At 36.0% G+C, this 16,668-nt stretch overlaps 2 protein-coding genes and 1 pseudogene across 2 annotated transcripts; 1 reads left to right on the top strand and 2 right to left on the bottom strand.

Moving 5' to 3' along the window:
- Nucleotides 1-4,895: 4,895 nt before the first annotated feature.
- LOC136808662 (tigger transposable element-derived protein 6-like) lies at nt 4,896-5,315 on the bottom strand. Its single transcript, XM_067065210.1, has one exon. The coding sequence runs from the start codon at nt 5,313-5,315 to the stop codon at nt 4,896-4,898; it is 420 nt and encodes a 139-aa protein (XP_066921311.1).
- Nucleotides 5,316-5,370: 55 nt separating this feature from the next.
- Nucleotides 5,371-6,496, bottom strand: LOC136808661 (tigger transposable element-derived protein 4-like; annotated as a pseudogene).
- Nucleotides 6,497-10,982: 4,486 nt separating this feature from the next.
- LOC136808660 (uncharacterized) lies at nt 10,983-11,357 on the top strand. Its single transcript, XM_067065209.1, has one exon. The coding sequence runs from the start codon at nt 10,983-10,985 to the stop codon at nt 11,355-11,357; it is 375 nt and encodes a 124-aa protein (XP_066921310.1).
- The last annotated feature ends 5,311 nt before the right edge of the window (nt 11,358-16,668 follow it).

Raw genomic sequence — 16,668 nt, 5'->3', positions numbered from 1 at the left:
AAAACATTGATGAGTTAGGGACATTTTATGACTGCAGCATCCAAAACTTCTTTTGCGGTTGAATGTTCATTTAAGTTGACATTCACCCTATTACCACGTTCTTGCATCAGGGCACCATCTTTTTCTTTTATTAATCCAACCAGAATTTTCACATCACGAGCAGTACCACTGGCACTGGCATCAGCAGCTGATTTCTTGTCGTTCCTAGTGGTCATTGAATAAAAATTACTTCTTTCTTTCTCCTTGATTTTTCGAAAGTCAGAAAACGTTACTGGTGGTTTTTCAACAGGTTTAGATTCTTCTGGAGTCCTCGACTTTGTTGAACATTTAACGCCGTAGACGTCCCCTGGCATTGTTTGGAAGCCACATTTGTTGCAACAATGTGGTCTCGGGTGAAACAAGGCATGTCCCAAATAAATTTCGCGTGACGCACACCGCTTCACATTATTCATTAATTTCATATATAGCTCAAAAGAATCGTATCAACGAGAGGATTTCGAAAAGTGCTGGGTCAAAAAGTTACATCAAGCCAATCTCGAGATATCGGCCAAAAACTGATTTTGACGTTATAAAGTACATCGAAAAAACACGTCAAAAAGACAATTTAAATGACGTCATTATTGAAAAAAGGCGATAATTCCGATTAGCTTACTACAATCAAAGAAAAATTTTGACTGCAGATGTAAATTAACGATTCTAAAATAATCATGAAAAAAAAATTGAAAATTCATGATGACGTCAGCATTTTTTGACGTATTTTAATTTTTCCCGACAACAAATGACGTCATTCAAATTTTCTGAAAATTTTCAAAGAAATATTTCAGAATCATTATTTTACAACTCCAGTCAAAATTTGGTGTTGATTGCATTAAAAAAATTGAAGTTATCGCTGTTTTTAACTAATGACGTCATTTGAATCTTACTTATGACGTGTTTTTCGATGTATTTTATAACGTCAAAATCAATTTTTGACCGATATCTTGAGATTGACTTAATGCAAATTTTTGACCCAGCACTTTTCGAAATTCGCTCGTTGATATGATTCTTTTGAGCTATATATGAACGTTAAGGAATAATTGGAAGCGGTGCGCGTCACGCAAAATATATTTGGGACATGCCTTGTTTCACCCGAGCTCGTTTTGATCAGTCGGGTCCGATAATAAAGCCATTATCTTCGGTGTAGTTTATAGTTAACTCCGACTGGATTGGTGCTTCCTATTTTTCTTTCCCGCGTGTCCCGCGTGTGGAGGTGATACCCATGTCCTGCGTTTAGTTTATGTTCCCGCGGTTTTGATGAGGGAATCTCTACATTTTTTCTGGAAAAAAATGAAATCGCAATTCTTTTGGGAACTCGATAGTTTGAAAGAAATCTCGACAGTTTGAAAGAAATCTCGACAACTTGAAAGAAATCTCAACAACTTGAAAGAAATCGCCAAATGACCCTTTTCGGCTTCCATAGACCTCAGTTTGAAGCAGAAAGAGAAATATAAATAATAAGCTACATAGACACATTGCACCTGAATTGCGCAATGATAATGGTTTTCACCAATCTTGTTTAACTGATGTATATTCTGTAGGGAGAGTCCTTAAGCAAATAGGTAGATTTTATGATATTGCTGAGATAACAACAGTAGCATATGAGCTCAAAGAAGATGATCCAAAATTACGTAAATTGCTACAACATGTCAAACTTTTTGTTTACTTACTTAGTTTGCTCACTTGCAAAAAGATTTTTAAAATGCTTTTTAACTAAAGAAAATATTAGTAAAAATTTCTCATTTTGTCAAACATAACCAAACCAAACATAATAATTTTCTTACTGCCTTCACTGGCAGTTCTTTTCATTCTTTAGTGGATTAATTTTTATTATTTTTGCATAATTTGGCCACTTTTGCTAAATTTACTAAAATTTACTTCACCAATCAGAGTGAATAAAATACAATGTTGCCCAAACCTTTCTTAAAATTGAAAATCATTGAAAACTAGCAAATGAACTCATTGGCAAGAATCGTTGACAACTTTTTTCGGGAGTCCACATGATATGGATTATTTTTAGAACTTACTTACTTCGACTGAAAGTCCATATTTTTCACTTTTTTTCAATGCATTTATAAACAATTAATGTTTCTTTCAAATTTAAATGTAGGAATGGGATGGTCGCGTAAAGAAATCCTTGATATGGATCGTGCCGATTTATTAGAATTACTACCTGGAGAAAAACATGTCCTTAAAAGGAAGGCATTTTTTACCATGATAAGCCAACATCGGTAAGATAACTCTTCAACAAGTTTTCGATTGTGGATAATAACTTTTCAATTGCTACAGTATTTTACTTAAACTAGATTGATTACCTAACTAGAATTTTGATAAAAGTTATTGTTTCTATTCAAGGTGTGAGGCATTTCATATATTTATATTTACATTCCAAAATAACGTGCCTTTTCTCTAAAAATTGCCAGTTGTTTCTCTACTTAATCGTAATCTTCTTTGGAGTAAAGAGTAAATGTTCGGGAAATAACTGTATGACTCCAGCTGGGATGAGCAGAATAAAATGGAGCATGTGAAGTCATCAAGTATCATAAAGTTTTATAACTTACTTTAATCTATTTTCTTCTGCAATGAGATCATCGAAAACCTTTCATCCAATTTGAACACATCATCATCAACATCAATATCTTCAGCAAATCCATTATCCAGTTACAACAACTCGTTTGAAATCAATCCACACGGAAGAAAAACTTCAAGTCTAATCGTGGATAAGTTGGTCCATCAGTCAGCGTTTAATAATAAACTACAGCAGAAGAGACTAAAGGTGGAGTTACCAGAATTCATACTCTACTCTGATACTGAAATTAATAAATATGCTGCATCAACGCCCTTCCTAAAAACAGATATTGACAGACTCGTGGCTGGTTTTGTTACAAATATGAACTCTGTTACACAAAAGCTTGATCCACCAAGATACCCTTCCCCCACCGAAACAGAAAAAGTTACGATAGAGCTGTGCAAAATATATCCCTCTTTGTTTGGACCTACCCCGGTGGGGTGGAGGTCCTATAAATTAACCCATGTTCGTTCGTTCGTTAGTTAGTGTGTTAGTTACCAGCTTTTCTCGAGATTGGCTCATTAGTTTTTTCTGATTTTTGGCACAAAGGTGCATGACCATAAACCCTCGAATGTGACGGAGCCCGATTTTCAAAAAAAAATTTTTTTGGGCAAATTTGTGCCAAAAAACGGCTTAAAAACGGGTTTTTTGGACTTTGTGAAAAATTGGATCATTAATTTTTTCTGATTTTTAGCATGAAAGTAGGGTACAATCATAGTTAAAGGATGGCTCAAGCAGATTTTTGCGAAAAAATTTTGGCTCAAAAATCGCATTTTTATCTATAAGAACCACTTTTAATAAGAATACATCAATGTTTTTAGCCATATTATTATTATTATTATTTCTATTAGTTTTTTTTACGATGAAAATGTCACGGTGGAGGGTAATGATTTGAGTTTTCTGTAAACACTTTTTATTTTTTTGGCTGAAAAACGAATCTTTATCTATAAGAATAACTATTTATGAGCATAGATCAATGTTATTAGCCAAATTGCTTTTTTATTATTATTTTTTCTAACAGAAGAAAATGTCACAGTAGAGTGCGACGGTTTGAGTTTTCTGGAAACCTTATTTATTAAGCTGTGCATTTTTCTGATAGTGGTTTTTATAAAGAAAAGCGCTTAATAGCTTTTTTATTTCTTTTTCAAAAATCTTTTTCAATAGTGTTGATAGTTTCTCTCAATAGATATGCTTTCATTTTCTTTATTTTTTTGTATTTTGACCAGTTTATGTCTTATGTGTTTCATTGTTTCAATGTTCACTGATTAGTTTGATAACCAGGTAGGTCCATAAAAGTATCGCTTGTTAAAGGATAAAAGTCATGTAAGTTGATTGTTGAAGTTCTTTGTTTCAGTAACGTTTTTTTCTCTAAAATTAACGCTTGAGGGGTTTCATCTAATTTTGGGTGGCGAGCGTTCTTAGACTGCTCACCAGAGAAGAGGAGTTATCTTTTTGAAAATTAATACTTACATACCTTCATTGTCATTCAAAATTATACATACACCAGCTATGTTCATGGCATTATTGAAAGGTGCGGAGGAATGCAAATTTAGAATTTGTCAAAGAGGACTGGTGTGGTAGTTATATTCTTGTTGCGGGATACCCTTGGGGTACCACTACAGTGGAACCTCTAATTAGCGGACACCATCGGGGAATGGGGTTAGTGTCCGCTAATTAGAAGTGTCCGCTAATTAGAAACTTTTGATCTCGGAGCTCCAATTTTGAAATTAGGCCATCCCAGGGTGTCGAAAATACAAAATTGGGGTCTAAAGTACTTATCTGCAGACACTAGGCCATAGAAGAACAAGATAAATGTTATTAAAACGCAACAATTTTTAACAAATAAAAGCAAATCTAGCAATATAACACCAAAATTGAAAATACAATTAACTTGATTGTCAGTACTGATACACCACCATATTACTTAGTGAAAGAATTGCTTGATAGAGGTTTGTTTTTTGCTGTTTATTCTAACAGTTTCAAGTTTGTTTTTAATCAACGAAAGGAAAGATCTTTCATCACTGTTGAGCTCTTTCAAATTCATCAGTTTATCAATAATTATCAGAGCGTCGTGTGGTGAAATTTCCTCAGGTTCAACTGCAACCTCTTGAACTTCGTCTTCACTCTCATCCCGATCTGATTCATGATTTTCTGCGATTCCAGCTTCTTTTCGTAAGATCTCACTCACGCACTTTTTTACCGAGCTAACTTTTCCAATCAACTTCATCCGCATTGACTGCAGGAGCAGATGAGCATGTCTCAATGTCGAAATCAATATATTCCTCTGCCGTCATGAATGAATCAGCAATCTCGTCGAAAAGAGCTGGTCGTCATCAAGAATTTTCTCATTATCATTTTCGTACGAATTCTGGTCGAATCCACATTTCCTAAAACAGTTCTTAATAGTATCCGTTGATACCTCTTCCCAAGCTTTCGCTACCCATTCTATAGCTTGTAAAACATCAACTTGTTTAGCAATTTCAGAAGCCAGTACATCCTCTTTAGTGCGTGCAATAACGAAGCGCATGAGTTTCATACGATACTTTGACTTGAAGCTTTGAATGATTCCAGCATCGAGTGGTTGCAAACGAGAGGTGGCATTTTTTGGAAGGAAAACGACCTTAATGTTGCTGTATTTATCAACCAGTGACGGAGGGTGGACGGTGGCGTTGTCTAGAAACAAAATAACCTTTCTTTTCTCTTTAATCATCTAATTGTTGAGGTTCTCGAGGATTTTTTCCATTATTTCAAACTGCATCCACGAATTATGGTCTGATTTTACTAAGCATGTCATCTGCAGTCGCCTTTTTGAAACATCTTGGTGTTTTACTCTTCCAAATGGCGATTGGTTTTCCAACTTTACCTCCATCAGCACTAACAAAAAATGCAACAGTCATTCTTTGTTTTGACTTTTTACCACCTTTACTTTTTTCACCTTTCAATGCAAAGCCTTTTGTTGGCAAAGCTTTCAAAAAGCACCCGCTTTCGTCCATATTCAATATGTCTTTGTCATCGTATCCTTTACAAAGTTCTTGTATTCGTTCCATCCAAGATTCGATTGTGGTGGTAAAAACCTCTAAAGACTCACCAGAGATTTGCTTTTCCTTGATGCCATAGCTGAGCTTCCATTTGTCGAGCCATCCGTTCGAAGCCTTGAAACCTTCTAATTCAGGACGGTTTAAAGATTCCTTGATGGTCATCGCTTCTTCGATAAGTAGTGGGCCATTCACATAAACTCCAGATGCTTCACATTTTTTGAACCAGGTGTAGAGGATTTCATTAATAGGTTTAAACTTTTGGTGGCTTGATCTGTTTACATGTTTGAAACCCTTTCCCTGAAAACTCTCGTACTCTTTTCTTAACATTTCTTCGTGTCTCAATAAGCTTGAAGCTTGAGTCTTTCCAATTTTATACGTTTTAGCAATATCTGTACAACTCTACAACTTTTTCTTCTTGTTCGCATCGAAAATATTTATTTTTTCGTCTAACGTAAGACAATGCTTCTTTAGTTTACCTGTCTCACGTTTCTTTTCATTAACAGGAGCCCTTTAACCTTATTCTGATTTGGTATGTTTCATTCACTATCCCGTGTTTTGAATTTTTTTTCTTTATCAAAACATTCGAATTTTGACATCAGATTCGAAAATTATCAAAATATTCGAAATTCATAAAAAAGCTTCTCAAAACATTCGAATGCCATCAAAACATTTGAAAATTTTCCAAGCAGTGTTCCTGAGTGTTCTCAAAATCTTTTATCGGAGGCTTAGTCAAATAGAAATGAAATTTTCAACCAACATCATTACGAAGGATATGTACGATGTTGAAATACCGATTGTTTTAGATGAGAGCTGGGATCGTTATCAATACGAGTCTTTTGCAAGAGGGTACCATGCTTAGATGACGATTTGGACTCCTTTAATTGGAGAATCACTACTTTGCAAACTTGAACCAGATAATATGGTTGACAAAAATGCTATGGCGATCATTCGAACAGACTCGATGGGAAAGGATAGTATAGTTGGCCATCTCCCTGATAATATTTCTAAACTGTGTACCCTTTTGTTAAAAGTACCAAACACTGGAATCAGAGCTCTAGTATAAGAGTTTGGAGGGTAACTGTGTCCGAAAAAATTTGAATTTTAACTAGATTCTTTTTTCATGGTAAAGAGGAAAGGCAAACTTAAATTTTGATGTATTATTTTTTAATTTTGGAAAAATGGTTAACTAGATATGGAGGTATAAAGTCAAGAGTCATTATAAAAAACAGTTAAAAAACGTCAAAAAAGACAGTATACTAGACCCTTATACTTTTTCGTGGGTCACCCGGTATATACCACCATTCTTCTGAATAAACAGCTGAAAAGGCTGACCTTTTTACATTTGAAAGTGTCAAAAAATGAGCTCTCAGTCAAAAGACTTAGTAAATGTTAGGGTGGTCACGTGACTTGTTTATTGTTGTATATGTTGCTATAAGCGTTTGAACCGTTCATCGGTGTTAATTACTTCAGTGTTGATAATGTAGGTTTGTGAACAATTATCAATTTTTATGTTTATTGGCATCAATTTTCTCTATGTATCTTAATATTCATCATAATTTGCGGAAACTTCGGTGTATTCCCTTGTGCGTTTAAATCTAATGCATCATTAAAGACCGTTTTCACCAGCTAATGGTATGAATAGTTTTTAGGAAAAGAAACTATATTGCAATCAGTCATTATTTCGATTTTTCAGGTTTAAACCTAAGAAAGAAAATTCTTGATGTCATATTCCTTCATCATCTGATGACTGTCGAACGTACTAACTGCACTGGCTTAACTTCAGCATCTTTGAAATCATTCGTAGGCCCAATTGTAAACTTAATGGCTTAAGAAAAATAATAGCATTTTGGGTTTTAGCTTCGTTTTGGCGAAAAACTCGTCCCCAGGCCCCAAAAATTAAAATTTTGAAAAACACCCTCAGGGATTTGCCCAAGGATCAAGTGTGCAAAATTTCAGCCAAATCGGACCATTTTTGAAGTCTCCAGCCTGCCCCAAAGTTTTAGCCTCGTTTTGGCTAAAAACTCGTTCCCAGGCCCCAAAAATTAAAATTTTGATAAACACCCTCAGGGATTTGCCCAAGGATCAAGTGTGCAAAATTTCAGCCAAATCGGACCATTTTTGAAGTCTCCAGCCTGCCCCAAAGTTTTAGCCTCGTTTTGGCTAAAAACTCGTTCCCAGGCCCCAAAAATTGAAATTTTGAAAAAATGAAAAAAAAACACCCCCAGGGATTTGCCCAAGGATCAAGTGTGCAAAATTTCAGCCCAATCGGACCATTTTGGAAGTCTCCAGCCTGCCCCAAAGTTTTTGTGATGACAGACAGACATTCTCAGATTCTAGCTCAACTGAAGTTGAGAATAAATTTTGTTTTCCAACCCTCGATTACATTACAAAGGTAGATCTTTAAATGTAACCGAGAGTTGGACAACAATTTATTGTTTGAAAATTCATAAAATAGCTTCTTTATAATTATATCTTCTTGCTTTTTTTGAAATTAATGGTCAAGATTTCTACTCTTTAGCGTCAAAAATGGCAGGATTTATAATTTAGAAAAAGAGAATTCATTGTAGAATAACTTTTGCTCTGTATTGTAGGGTTGAAAAATATTACTATGCTTTAAACAAGTAGCAACAAAGACAATGGAAAAGTTTCAATGTTCTTTATGTGACTTTATGTGATTGGTCAACTTTTCGTCACATGGGCGCCCAAAAGAAAGAGGAGACTTTAAGCTATCCAACGAGCTATATACGAGCTTCTATCTAATTCCTTCTAGATCAGGAGATATAAGCCCTCAAAGTTTGAACTAGCGATTTAAAAAAAAAACTTAGAAAAAAGGACCCTGGCACTCAAAGGGTTAAGGACTGTAGTATCCTCAAATTCTGGGACTGCTCGAGCCTCAATACACTTGATTTTAGTGATATAGGATTATCCTTTTTTCCAATCTAGATCGAATTTCTGATCCAAAGGTATATAATATGATACATCGTATATCGTAATATGATTGATATATTTTCACCAAAAGACACCTCTAACCCAAAAAAAAAGTCGATGACGTCATCACTCACTTTGGGGATGAATAACTTTCACTGGCTTGGTTTTCATGGGACAACCTAATCTTTTTTTTTGAAATCTACGCTGAATTTCCAATCCAACGGTATATAATATCACCACATTTTCTGGGATGACCTCTAAGCCAAAATTTTCCTGATGACGTCATCGCTCACTTTGGAAATGAATAACTTTTATTGGCTTGATTTTCATGGTATGAGATAATCCTTTTTTGAAATCTACGTCTTGAATTTCCGATCCAACGATGTATGATATGACCACATTTTCTGGGATGACCTCTAAGCCAAAATTTTCCTGATGACCTCATCATAAATTGGCCCATAATTGGGTAAAAAAGGGGAAATCCGAGTGGGTCCCGGGCTAAAATCGTTTAGTAAGGTCCAAACTCGGTCTGTGCCAAACTTCATGCTTTTAGCTAAATGTGCACAATTCCATCAAAATTATGCACCATTGGTGTTTACTATGGCCTACGCGTTATAGATAGATATTCATCCAAATTAAATTTTCTCGTTTTCATTTAACAGTGGCGGAGACCGGAAGACAGGCCTGTTCCGCTCCTATGGTTAATCGTCAACTTAATGATTCTATCCCTAATGATTGTGGCAATTTCCGGGTACGCTAGTGACGGTTGTGAATCAACATGGTGTCTAGTTTTTTACGTTATCGGTGGGTCATTAGCCGTTTTACTCGTTCTGGTGTTACCGATATGGTTTTTTCAATGTAAACATTATTGGAAGAAGTGGTGCGCTTTAAATCAGGACTGGTTTATCGATGGCGAAGAGGCTGATGATATCCCAAAATTATGCACCATTGGTGTTTACTATGGCCTACGCGTTATAGATAGATATTCATCCAAATTAAATTTTCTCGTTTTCATTTAACAGTGGCGGAGACCGGAAGACAGGCCTGTTCCGCTCCTATGGTTAATCGTCAACTTAATGATTCTATCCCTAATGGTTGTGGCAATTTCCGGGTACGCTAGTGACGGTTGTGAATCAACATGGTGTCTAGTTTTTTACGTTATCGGTGGGTCATTAGCCGTTTTACTCGTTCTGGTGTTACCGATATGGTTTTTTCAATGTAAACATTATTGGAAGAAGTGGTGCGCTTTAAATCAGGACTGGTTTATCGATGGCGAAGAGGCTGATGATATCCCGTTTGAATTGACGTCATAATTCACCAGTCTAAACGTTCCAGTAACAGTGTGATAACATGTAATGAATGTCTGTGGGACGAGCAGGCAAGAGCTATGAAAAAAGTGGCAATCAGAAGCCAAAAGTAAATCCTTCAATAGTGTCATGCTAGGAGAGGAGCTCCGAAAGTTCATTGACAAATTGGCAAATTCAAAAGATGGTATGACATAATATTATTCACACTTTAGGCTTGATTACTAGAATCACAATGATTAATTGTTTCAGTCTCCTCATAAAAGGAAGAATCTTGATGATATTTAGTTGTATTTATGAAACTGATGAAATGAATTATTGCTTTTCTCTATTTCAGACTTCCTTTTTAATGCTGCTAGAGATGAAAAAGAGATTTAATTTTATTATATTTTTGCTTATTTTGTTTCAAACGTCTAAAGAAAGCAGTATCGAAAGCCAAAAACGAATGGATCCAAGCCCAATGCAACGAACTAAACCGTGTCCCGAAAGAAGGTACAAAACGATTTTGGGATACAGTGAATAAAATCAGATCTGGTCTAACAAAAGTTAAAAACAGTAATGAACGCTCAATGAGAAAGCCAAACGGCACTATATGCACATCACCGGAAGAAAATGCTACTGTCTTCCGTGATCATTTTCAACAATTGTATAGCAGAACGCCCGTATTTGATGCTTCTGTTTTGAATTCTCTTGATCGCAAAGAGACTGTTAATGGTATTGATCATCGTCCGGATGATGAAGAAATTCGGAAAGCCGTTCGCAACCTCAAGGAACGAGCACCTGGTGACTCTGAATCACTCCCCAAGTCTGGAAGTACTCTCGGAGAATGAATCTACCTTTACCTTTTAAGAACTATTGTTTCGTAATTTTTGGGACTCTGAAAACCCCCCTTCTGAATGGGAAACTGGTCTTCTCAAGATTCTACCAAAGAAAGGAGACCTAAGCCTACCGGGAAATTACAGAGGGATCATGTTGTTGGAATCTGCCTACAAGATTTCGCTATCCCTTCATAATAGACTCAGCCCAATTGTAGAAACCCTTGACCATGAACCCCAGTGCGGCTTTCGTCCTGGGCGTGGATGTGTTGACGGGATCTTCACAGTAAAAATGACAATGAAAAAGCGCAGGGAACACGGCCAAGAGACTTGGATATTATTTCTCGACCTGGTCAAAGCCTTTGATCGAGTACCGCGCGAGCTTCTCTGGGAAGTGTTATATATTTTTGGTGTCCCTGATAAACTTGTACGTCTGCTTAAATCACTTCACGCAAATGTGGAAGTTAAGTTTGTTGTAAATGACATCACTAAAAGGATCGAAAGTATAATTGGTGTCAAACAGGGTGATATACTGGGTCCACTCCTTTTCATTTTCTACCTTGCTGCTGTAATGATATCTTGGAGAACCACTCACACACGAGAAGTCTGTATCTTCACACCAGTTGACGATATCCTAACGGTAGGAGACCTTCAACTAAAAAAGTGAACAGTTTTCGTTACCGGAATCTGAGTATGCTGACGATACCGGAGTTCTATTCACATCAAGAAGCTCTGTCGAAACCTACCTTCCATCACTAGTCAAGCATTTTCTAAGATTCGGTCTAGAAATCCATGTTGGTACCGAAGAGAAAAGCTCTAAATCTGAAATTTTGTTTTTCTGCTCCAACCAAAACCTATACCGATCCCCTTGCTTTCGATAATACGAATCTTAGTAATGTCAAAATCGATGATGCATCCCATATGCCGATCGTCGATCGTTTTGTTACCTGGGGTCAATCCATCGCGTGATTGTAAAGATACCTTGACGCGAGTCGAGAATAAAAGCAGCCAGCAGTGCGTTTGGAGCTTTGAGAAATTGTTTATTCCGTTCTACTAATGTTTCGTCGCAGCAAAAAAATCTGTCTACGAAGGCATTGTTCTGGCGATTTTGTTATATGGGCTCTGAGCACTGGTGCCTTAATGAAATTGTTTATAGAAAGTTGAGAGTTTTTCATGCTCGTTGTGTCCGCACCATATGCCGTGTTAACTTAAATCATGTGAGATCCCACCGAATTTCGACGGCTGAATTGCTTGAGCGCACTGGTTTGCTCTCTATTGATGTATATGTTACACGTCGCCAACTACGCTGGTTAGGGCACGTAACCCGAATGCCCTCTGATCGTTTGCCCCGTAAGATGCTGACATGCTGGGTTAGCGAAAGGCGCCCACGCGGGGCCCCTGAATTCACGTATGGACGTGGAGTTTACAAAAGTTTGAATAAAGTTGGTATATTGAAATGTGAGTGGTATGGGAAAGCTTTGAATCGTGTGGAATGGAAAAATGTTATTGATAGTTATATTTAGTTTATCATTTGCATTTAATGTTTTCGTTTTTTACTATACTTTTTATTTGTCATAGCGCTGTGAACCCTAAGTTAAGTTAGGGCCTATTCCCTGTGCTAAGGGAAGGTTCACCTCCTCCTCCATTTTGTTTCAGTATTTCCCTTTAACTTTGAAGCTTTCTGATTTGTGTTTTTCTTTGTATTCATTAGTTTTTTCTTCAGTTTAAGCTTCTGTATTTACTTTATATAATGTTATTTTTCTAAGAACACAACATTATATTACAGCGATTTAAAATAATGGGCTTTGTATTAAAGGTTCAGACCAGAGTGACGAAGATGATCCAGATTTTATTCCACCAACAGATGAGGAGGGTTCTGATGACTCTGATTGAAAAACTTCATCCAAACCCGGTAATTTGCAGAAAATATTTCCTACAAGACTTTTAGTACAATTGGAGCAAATCTTTGTTTCAGTTACAGCTACTAAATCATGAGCTATTGTTATAGGGGAAGGTGCTAAACAAGAATGTCAAGAAGACCTTTTAGACAAACGAAAAATTGCGAAAATGGTCAATAACACGAATGAAAATGGTAACGACGAAATAGCAAAAGAAATTAGTCGAATCGGTTAGATATTCTAAAATCTATACATTCTTGTCTGAAAATGAGGCAGAAAAACTTTGGACTGCTTAAATCTAATTCAGCATTAGGGGATCCCTAACAGCTCGTCGACATTACTTCTTACGACTTCATAAAGTCGTGAAATCTTTATATTCCTAGATATAAGTAAAAGCCTTGTAGTATTTATTTTTATGGTCTTGTTTATAGTATCCACAAAGGACATTGATTTACAGATCGCAGGTAATGATAAAAATTGAACCTAATATCACAGTAATAATAAATAACTAGCCGGTACCCGGCGTCGCACGCCGGTTTAGCTGTTTGCTGAACGCAATTAAAGTCCTTTGAGATGTTGGGAAGGTGGCTTAAACACGATGAAATCAAAATTTAAGGTAAGAATTCTCTTCAAAGTTTGACTCTATCCCTCCCGGGTGACGTATCTTTTAACCATATTTTGAAAAAGATTTTTGTGGCAAAAATAATCAGAAAACAGAAAGGGCGTCATTCCCAAATTACACCATACCGGTGACCAGCGACGTCCGAGACGGCTCTACAATTGGATTTTTTTTCTCGCTTCGCTCGTGTTATATTTGCCGTAGTTCTTGATGTTTAGGAAAACTTTGATGTCAAGATAAGCGGAGTGAAATAATAGACATGACACGCGATTCTTCGAAAAGAGGCAGCCCGGGGGAGGGGGTACTTAGGCAAGAGAAGGGTATGGGTATGTGCCGGCCTTAAAGGTGCCTTTTCACAATTTCCCTTGTCTCTTCTCCTTTTTATTCTGCTAAGGCTCCGAGGGGCAGGGCCGAAAGTCAGCTCGCAACCCTAGTCCCCCGGAAGGCAGCTAGGACACGCAGACAAAAAAGCATGATAACTTCAGTAATTTTTCAAATTCAACAATGACTTAGATTTACAGCAAAATAATTATCGACATACATGTTTAAAGGTCCCTTTTTACGTAGACAGGAACCCGTCTGCGTATTTTTTTTAAATCTGATGAATACTGAATACTATATATTTCGCCATCAGTATATAGAATAAGAAATCATAGCATGGATATCCAGGCTACTTTTTACGAAGAAAGAATTCTAGTTTTTACCGCCTTTTGAACGTATTTTTAATGTTGCTGTTCTAACAAACTTGTTATGTGATTCTTGTGTTTTATTTTATATTTGAACAGATTCTTTTAAAAAGATTTTCTTTTGTTTTGAAAAGAATTCGAATGTCTCAAATCAAATAAGGTCGTTAATTACTTTACATTCGAAAACATAAAACAAAAGAAAAAAAAGAAAAAAAAGAAAAAGTCCAATCTATCAATCAAAACAAAGTCTTTATAAAACGGCGCGAATCTGATTTAACACATTTGTGGAGCAAGAAGCAAAAGTCATCTTTTAAAAGAAAAAAAACATTGCGTGCGAAAACGAAAGTAGCACAGACAGAAAGAAAGAAAGACGGACAGACAAAACGACATGCAGACTACCGCTATTAATATATAGACTAGAACAGTGCTCACATCACTGGATAACGACCGCCTTAAATTTGATGAAGAATTCATCGGTTTAGACAACGATCCACTTCGACACTCTCGTTTGCGTGATTTAACTTGAAAATATGGATATTTTTTATAAAGCATTGCACTTATAAGCATATCTAGGCTCAGATATGGGGAAAAATTAGGCATATGGCAAACATTACTTGAGCCTACGAAAAATGTTTTTTCCTGATTTTGGCTGGAATTTTGCGGATTTTCAGTATTTCCCTAAATTTGTGTTTTGATTTAAGCATCCCCTCATTCAAGCATTTTTCAGCCTTATTAAGCTTTGTACTTGGGCATCTCTGAGACTGTTTTCGGATTTTTGTATGCTTATAAAAAAATACATGTATAAGTTAAACTACTGTGACAGTTCTGCTATGTTGCTTGACGAGATCAGTGATTTTGATGAGATGGTATTGAGTTGTTTAAGCACTTGTGGTTTGAATCCGAAGCTGATAAATACTTAAGTTTTTTTATTTACTTAACATTTATCTCCCTAGCGGGGCGCCACAGCATGTTTTTCATCTATTCATGATTAATGTCGTTATCTCCGAAAAAATGCTTATTTTATCTCCGTAGTAAAACGCCACACATTTCAGAAAACCAGCGATTCTACAAATATCTCAAATTTGTCTCAGCTGCTCAAACCTTTAACCGACAAAATTCTGCAAATCGTGCAGAATAGGCATGAATGGGCGAGTCAAATTTTAAAATATTCAAAAGGACAGCACAGTTGTGACAAATGTTGAATCCAACTTTTTTACCCGTATACAGCTCGGAAAATTAACCGCCTTCGGCGGTCGATAAACTGGCAGTGTCAGCGATTGTTTTAATGGCTGATGGTTCATTTCAATCAAGTGGTCTGTTTAAATTCTTTTCAGCAGAAGGAGACCAACCAAGAATTCAACAATGAATGCTCTTTGACTGTCACTAGGTGTACAATAAATTGGTTTTTTGTTATATTTTTATGCCTTTTATGTCAAAATTTGAAGTTCCATCTGATGCTTGGGTCTAAACAACATAGGAAGGCTTAATACATCCAAATCAATTAGTTGGTTGTACACTGTGCTCCTGAAGGGAGAACGCTGCGTTGATTTGCCTTGTAAAGCTCAAAATCTAAGTTTTAGTATTCTGTAGGATTTAAAGCTTTTAATTCAATTTGAACATCGAAATCGGAAAAAGCAATGAATTTTGATATGAATTCATGTATAAAACATGAAATTTGGTCAACTTGTACCAAAATTACGAGGTTTTTAAGTTTTGCCTGGAAAGGCTATGATGACGTCATCAAAAAACTTTCAACCTCCATCACTTTGATAGGAAGATTTTCAAGCATGTTTTTACCTCATTTTATCAGCATTTCATGCTCTTTCGCTGGAACCATCAGATTTTGAATATTTAAAAAACTAATATTTTGACCAGCCACCTGATGACGTCATCTGGCAGGTGGCCAGGTGGCAAAATTTGGTGTTACTGTTTAAAATTAAGTTTTAGACCCTCTAAGGATCATCTGTGCCAAATTTCATGCTTTAATCACCATCTGAAGTATTCTTACGTTTTTATGTGCTACCTGACCTCACTATGGAGTTTTTTAGTCAGAAAGAAAGTACAAAAGTTTATTCTTTATGCCATAGGCTTTTTGTAGAGGTTAGGCTGAGATTGGGATGCAAAATGTTCTGATTCTTTTGCAAACAAAAATCAGAAAAGGCTGAGAACTTATGACTTGAGGAAATTTTGCAAGACAGGGCTTCTGCTTTTTCATATAACTTGTAAACCGGTTTGATTTATGGTTTGAAATTTCATAAATAGCTTCTTTATAGTTACATCTTATTGCTTGTGGGTTTTTATTTGGAACGTCAAAGTATTTTTTTTCAATATAGCGCATTAAGATTAATTGCTTTCGCTCTTTCTGACAACTTTTGGGTTTTTCAAATAACTTGTAAACTGGTTTGATTTATTGTTTGAAATTTCATAAATAGCTTCTTTATAATCACATCTAATTGCTTGTGAGTTTTTATTTGGAACGTCAAAGTATTTTTTCCAATATGGCGCGTTAATTTTAACCGTTTTCCCTGTTTCTGAAATCTTTTGAGTTTCATAAACTTGAAAACCGGTTGATTTTGTTTGAAATTTCATAAACAGCTTCTTTATAATTACATATTATTAATTGTGAGTTTTTATTTGGAACGTCAAATTATTTTTTCCAATATGGCGCGTTAAGCTCAAACGTTTTAGCTCTCTCTGACAACTTTGTTTTTCCTATAAACTTGTAAACGGTTTGATTATTTTGAAATTTCAAAATAGCTTCCTTTTAGTATTATC

Source organism: Clytia hemisphaerica, unplaced genomic scaffold, assembly GCF_902728285.1.
Source record: "Clytia hemisphaerica strain Z4C2 unplaced genomic scaffold, Clytia hemisphaerica genome assembly, whole genome shotgun sequence".
Lineage (NCBI taxonomy): Eukaryota > Metazoa > Cnidaria > Hydrozoa > Leptothecata > Clytiidae > Clytia > Clytia hemisphaerica.
Note: the sequence above shows the minus strand (reverse complement) of the source record. Positions and strands in the feature narration are given on the sequence as shown.